This window comes from Photinus pyralis, unplaced genomic scaffold, assembly GCF_008802855.1.
Source record: "Photinus pyralis isolate 1611_PpyrPB1 unplaced genomic scaffold, Ppyr1.3 Ppyr1.4_unclustered_Scaffold5634, whole genome shotgun sequence".
Lineage (NCBI taxonomy): Eukaryota > Metazoa > Arthropoda > Insecta > Coleoptera > Lampyridae > Photinus > Photinus pyralis.
Genome location: NW_022171804.1, coordinates 1 through 7,128, shown reverse-complemented (window position 1 = coordinate 7,128; position 7,128 = coordinate 1). Strand labels below are relative to the sequence as shown.

The following is a 7,128-nucleotide window of genomic DNA, read 5'->3' as shown; positions in this document are numbered from 1 at the left end:
AAAAAAACTTCAAAAATTGCCCAAGCGGCCGTTGACAGATGTAGATCTACGTAAGCATGCAAGAGGGTGTGTACCATACTTTAGGGATGTGTTTATGCGAGATAGTATGCCTATATCGCCATGGAAAAATGAATCCGGTGTTATTAATTTAGATAACCAACGAGGGCGTGGCACTCATTGGGTGTCTTATAAAAAACGTGGTGAACGAGTGTGGTACTATGATAGTTTCGGTAATATTCCACCACCACGAGAAGTGATTGAGTATTTCCGCGACTGTAAAATTTATTATAATTACGGGCAAGAGCAACAATTTGGAACAACGAATTGCGGTCATCTGTGCTTAAAATTTCTGTATAAATAACACGCATTTTATCTCGATACCTGTAGTCATAATGTCGACAACCTTCAGCATAGAGGGCGTTGGAAATACAGCCAGTCATGATTTTTATCCACCCATAGAACTTCCATCCGAGAAATTGTACGTAATAGGGGTGGTCGGTTTCTATGGCTGTAACAGTATTAGAAATATTCACGCGGGAAACGATAAATTCTATTTTAGGAGAGGTGATAATTCCCACGGAATAGCAATTCCGCACGGTGCATACGAGTTGGAAGAGCTAAGCGCGTATATAAAAGCTCGCATTCCAACAAATCGCTTTAGTTTACGTGCAAATAACAATACGCTAAAGTGCGAACTTAGCTGCGACTTTGATATAGATTTTACTCCAAGAGACTGCATAGGACGCATGCTCGGTTTCGAATCGAAGATATTGGAAGCGAACGTTCTACATACATCTGCTTTAGATATACAAATCATTAAACATACTAACATTCACATAGAGTGCAATCTTATTACGGGATCCTATCGCAACGGAAATCCCGCTAAAGTACTTTACGAAATAGATGTTTCTGTTCCACCGGGTTACCGCTTAGATAAAATTCCCAGTAATACTCAATATTTGCAAGTTAATACCAGTAGAATTAGCAATATAACAATAAAGCTGACAAATCAAAAGGGCGAACCAATCGATTTCGGTGAAAGTGAGCCTTTTACAGTACGATTAGAGTTAAAAGAATATGGGGTTACGTATTAATCAAGGTCCACTGCCATCCTTCCTCAATACTATAAATAACCGACGTAAGCGGAAATCTACTTATTCTCAATTGAGACAGGGACCGGGCACATTAACGCCAACAGAAAAATATTTCTTGGAATCAATTGGTCTGAAAGTGCAAAATGACGGCGGCTGCAGACTCGTTAAACGTCTTTCAAAACGCACGTTTTGATGAGACCGTAATCAAGTCCGATATTCACACCTATCTCCCATACGGAGGGTCTTCGAATTTTGGACTTTCCAGTGAAATCCGTATATTAATTCAAAATCAAGAACTGATAACTGCCACGTACGATAGCTTCTTGTACATAGAAGGAAAAATTGAATGGAGTCAGTCACAAGAAGAGGGCGCCATTGCAAAAACATGCAACCTAACAAACAATTTCGCTCCATTCCTTTTCGAGGAAATTCGCTACGAGTTGGGAGGACAAAAAGTGGATGTGTGTAGGAATCCTGGAATTACATCCTCCCTCAAAGGATACGTGTCGTATACGTCTACCGAAAGCAAAGGTATGCAGCATTTGGGATGGTCACCCACAAACGAATCCGTTCAAGTAGATTACAACAAGAGCAACAAAGAAAAACATTTCACTGTCTGCATACCGCTAAAGCACATATTTGGAAGCATGGAGGATTATCGCCAGGTTATCGTAAACATGCGACAGGAAATGGTGCTAATTCGTGCTAGAAGCGATTCCGATTGTTACATAGGAACCGCCAACGATGCAGTAATATCGTTAACCAAAATTCAATGGAAAGTTCCGCACGTGACAGTTAGCGACAGTGCCAAAATTGGCCTATACGAACGGATCAATAAGGGTGCAACAATTACAATACCTTTTCGACAGTGGGAACTGTACGAATTACCCGCACTGAAACAGGCACAGTCGGATATATGGCCAATCAAGACCTCAACTCAATTAGAAAAACCTCGATGGGCAATTGTTGCATTTCAACGTAGCGGGAAGAAGTTTTCGCATGAGACAAGAGCGGGCGATTTCGATAACGTCAAAATTCGAAATCTAAAATTGCATCTCAACTCTGAAAGTTATCCGTACGAGGCGATGCATTTAGATTTTAATGCAAATAAGTACATAACGGCGTATCAAAACTACGTAAACTTTCGACGAGATTATTATGCCAAGGATGAGCAAGACGCTCTGTTTGACTATTTGTATTTTAAAAGTTGTCCAATCTTTGTGCTAGACTGTTCAAAACAAAACGAATCTCTGAAGCATTCAACGGTAGATGTTAAGCTGGAAATGGAGTCGATGGAGGCCTTCGAGGCGGGAACTGTTGCTTATTGTCTGATCCTGCACGATGCACTAGTTCAATACAATCCTTTGACTGGAGAAGTGAAAAAACTATAAGTTGTATTTTTTTTAATGTATAAATAAAATGTATTGAGGAAAATGTTCGTAGTTTTATTTCAACCGTCTAAAATGAAGGTTGTGACGCAGAAGCATAAGCTGTCCATTCAAAATCTGGATACCTTTATAACGACAAATGTAGAGGGCAAAAAACATGGCGAGTTACTTCCAAATAGCGTAAGATGCTTAATCTGCGGACCGTCTAATTGTGGTAAAACAAATACGATGCTCAGTCTGTTAACTGAGCCCAATGGTCTACGTTTCAAACACGTGTACGTCTATTCCAAATCATTGAATCAAGAGAAATATAAACTTTTGGGGGAAATTCTGCAGCCGATGAAGGATATTGGCTTCTTCACATTTAGCGAGAATTCCGACATTATGGAACCAAATGCGGCCAAACCTAATTCAATTTTTATCTTTGACGATATCGCTTGTGAAAAACAGGATAACATTAGAGCGTACTTTTCCATGGGTAGACATAACGCTATCGATTGTTTCTACTTGGGTCAAACGTATTCTAAAATTCCTAAACAATTGATTAGAGATAATGCTAACTTAATTGTCCTATTCGAGCAGGACGACTTGAATTTGCGACACATTTATGAAGATCACGTCGCTCCCATTATACCTATGCCTCTGTTCCGAGAGATGTGCTCGGAAAGTTGGCGAACTCCGTATGGCTTTATGGTGATCAATAAGGATGCAGATGTGCGAAACGGTCGCTTCAGGAAAGGTTTCGATCACTATATAATACCATGAGAACGTGTTTATTGTTCAGTTGGAAATAAACGGCTATCAAGTCAACAGCTTCCAAAAATAAACAGCTTATCAAGAAATAGGTCCCCTGTTCCCCCTGTTTATCTGTTACCTGTTCCCTTGATCGCATCATGGATAATAAGGAGATGGCCTTGAAAAGACGAATAGTTCAGGCTCGTAAAGCGATACAACAAAAGTACAATCGTCTCAAAGCGGATCGTTCTATTAGAGAACTGGAATTTGTACGAACGTATAAACCACTAATTCAACCGCTATCCCAGATCGTAAAGAAAATCGAACCACTGCCATCGGTGGTAACGAAAAAGGAGGAGCCAGAGGATGAAGTATTTACATCACCTTCCAAACGTTTATCACCCGCAAAAAGAAAGTCGCCACCACAGCGTTCAACGCCTGCGATACCTTATTACTCGCGAGCGAGACGAAGGCCCTCTTCACTTACCGAGATTAGTCCTCTGGCTAGACTTCCCTACTTCCAAAAATATCCACCAACCGATATTAGCCCAATGGTTAGACCTTTTCGCCCCACGGCTACACCATCATTGAGACAGCCCCCATCATTTCTACAGAGTACAGTGATAGGAGAGCATCAACCAGAGGAAGAAGAAGAAGTGTCCTCTATCGCATCATCATCTGCTTCATTACTCGATATGCAAGGTTCGCAAGCTTTTTTGGAACAATACAACCACCTACCTCGTATATACGTCGAGCGCATGATAAGAAATACGAGTAATGCAATTGACACAACCTTTGGAATTCATTATAATGTTGAGACTGATAAGTGGACAATGGGCAACACACCGGTGATGATTAATGGTGACGATTTAATGATTAATGGCGTTCGATATAAGGGTACAGCAGGCCTATACGAACTTATCATTATGAATGAGCCGGATGAATCGCTAGTATCCAATCAGGATAGAAGTAACTATAAGCAGATAATAATAGCAACTCATGTCGCACGGCGCAATTACGATCCCACCGAGCAGATTCGTGGCAATAAGAGCAAAAAGTATACGCTCATAATAAAGCCTCTATTAAAGGAGGAGGAAGATGCGAAGAGGGGGCGTACGAAATCCGGAAGCGGTATTACTCTATTCAAGGAAGTCGATCGACCGATCGAATACAAATACTGGAATAGCGTACATGAATTGATTCGTGATTTAGAGGTTTTATGGGGTGAAAAAATGGCCGGCAACACTGATGTAAAAAATGACATAATATCAATCGTGGAAGAGATGTACGAGGAGGGTTACATACAAAAGCCCACGCAGCGATTTTTACGTCAACTAGTATAAATACCCCTTTTCAGTCTTTTTGATTACATTCACCATGGATAAATTCGGACGTTCGCATACCCATGCTCAATTTGGAAAACTGCTAAAGACAAAATTTTCCATTACTGACGATACGATAAATGTGGAAAATAAGAGACTAAGTAATGTTGCGGATCCTATTGAACGACATGATGCCCTAACCTTACAACACTACCTATCAACAAGACTAAATCTCAACGAAAACCGGTTAATGAATGTAGGCGAACCAATAGACGACGGCGATGCCATAAATAAGGGATTCTTCACATATTATATGCAGATTGCGAAAGCACCTGTAGACGGTCTTCGCAATTACGTGGAGGTGCTAGAGGAAGAGCTGAAAGCGGTCAAAGAAACATTGCATAAACTAATAGAGGATGCAGCAGGTGGTAAATGAGCTACATAAAGCAGCGCGCAAAAAGTTTCCACGTAGACGTACCGTTATTAAAGGGTATGATGATCTTTGGCAAGCAGATTTGGCCGAATTCATACCTTACGCTAAACAGAATAAAGGTTACAAATACATACTGGTAGTTATCGATTGTTTCTCAAAATATCTGTGGACAAGGGGATTGAAGACCAAAACGGGCGAGGAGTTAACAAAAGCCATGCAAGATATTTTCAAAACTACCAGGCGTAGACCACAAAATCTACAGACCGATGCTGGGAAGGAATTCTATAACAAATCATTCGCCAAATTGATGACGCAAGAACGCATTAATCACTACTCCACGTACAGTACAAAAAAGGCTGCCATAGCCGAAAGAACAATTAGAACCATCAAAAATTATTTATACAGACAGTTTAGTCTCCGTGGAAAGTATGTATGGATTGATGCAATCGAATTGATCACAAATGAATACAATAATCGTAAACATCGAACAACGGGGATGAAGCCGATCGAAGTAAAGGTCGACACGCAGCTGAATGTCTACAACCACATCAAGCTTTTCAACAAAAGATATCGATTTAATGTTGGCGATGTAGTTCGAATTAGTAAGTTTAAATCTATATTTGCTAAAGGCTACACATCCAACTGGTCCAGTGAACTATTCAAAATTGTAAAAGTACAAATAACCAATCCTGTGACATATTTGTTGGAAGACATGAACGGGAAACCTATACTTGGAGGATTCTACGAGCAGGAACTCCAAAAGGCAAAATATTCCGACGTATACTTGGTAGAAAAGGTACTACGACGGAAGAAAGATAAAGTGTATGTCAAATGGTGGGGATTAGACGAAAGATCTTGGATTGATAAGAATAACATTGTGTTGTGAGCTTATTCGTTGTAAATAAAAGTCAATAAAAACATTTAGTCTTTTAATTACCATACAACATATTTTTTTACAGGTTTTTTTTTCCTAGCACTATCATCTGTACTCATTATTTTTAAAAGTAACTCATACGTCTTCTTATAATCGATTAATTGGGTGGATGGCCAGATTGAAGAATCTGGCCCACAAGTCCAGCCAAGAATTGCGTTTGAATCACCTTCTCCTTTTTGTATATTTCCCATTATCCATCGGTAAATTTGTTTATGACGAGTATCTTCATAAGGGTTAAATTTGCATTCGATACTTTTCTCTATACATATATCGATAAACATTTCTAGAGCATTGACATTAGCGTACTGTGCAGATTCACATATACTTTCGTTTATCACACAAATAATATTTCTATGAACAGCCTTTGAATTAAGTAAATTGGTTATATAGATTTTGATATTTAATGGTAAGCTATCTACTATTTGATTGCCACTAATTTTTGATGAACTTATAACAGAGTCAACTAACTTATCTAGTTCAAGCTTCCTATCTACAAGTAATCTAATACTGTCTGGACTTATATTTCTAAAAGTAGCACACCAACTGAAACATTCGTCCGGTAAGACCAGGTTCTGTAAAATTTCATTAATTAAAGCATAATTTTGCACGGACGGAATTTCCAAAAGAGCTCGTTTCAAAAATTTTTTATAAACTGGAACAGAAGTGTAATGTAATTCATGCTCCAACTGAATTTTCAAATTTTCATGGTTCATGATGTGGCGGATGTATTCTGAAATGTAAAAAAGGGGCTGTGAGACATTGTCAATGACATTTGAATCCCCAAGGACGGGTATCAATGTTATTAGCACAGATAACACGTTTGTCATCGTGAGGACTCAATACTACTTTCTCCTGCTTCAACGTAAATACTGTATGTTTTTTCGAACGAATAAGATGCTGACTTCGTTTTATAATTAGAACGTTAAACAAAGCATTCTTGTAATCATTTAGAGTAATTTCTCTGATGCTAGTCGATGTAGACCCTTTAGATTTTTTCGTCAATTTTCCCTCTACTTCATAAGCGTACATCTTAGCACGAAGGCCTACAAATTCGGTCATAATGTGCCCATGATTTTCATCTTTCATTAGACCGGGGATTTTTTTATTGACTAATGGAATCCCATATTCATTATTGATATCATAATTTGAGGTATCAAATCGATGTATATCATCTTTTATATTCTCGTATATATTGGGAACTGTAAAATAGTATATTAGGCTA

At 38.9% G+C, this 7,128-nt stretch overlaps 1 protein-coding gene across 1 annotated transcript; it reads left to right on the top strand.

Moving 5' to 3' along the window:
* Positions 1-1,237: 1,237 nt before the first annotated feature.
* LOC116182492 lies at positions 1,238-2,485 on the top strand. Its single transcript, XM_031503026.1, has one exon. It carries the CDS (start codon positions 1,238-1,240, stop codon positions 2,483-2,485), a length of 1,248 nt encoding a protein of 415 aa, XP_031358886.1.
* The last annotated feature ends 4,643 nt before the right edge of the window (positions 2,486-7,128 follow it).

What these genes read in the sequence shown, in the direction of transcription:
- LOC116182492 (XM_031503026.1), top strand. Translation starts at nt 1,238, where the DNA reads ATGACGGCGGCTGCAGACTCGTTAAACGTCTTTCAAAACGCACGTTTT.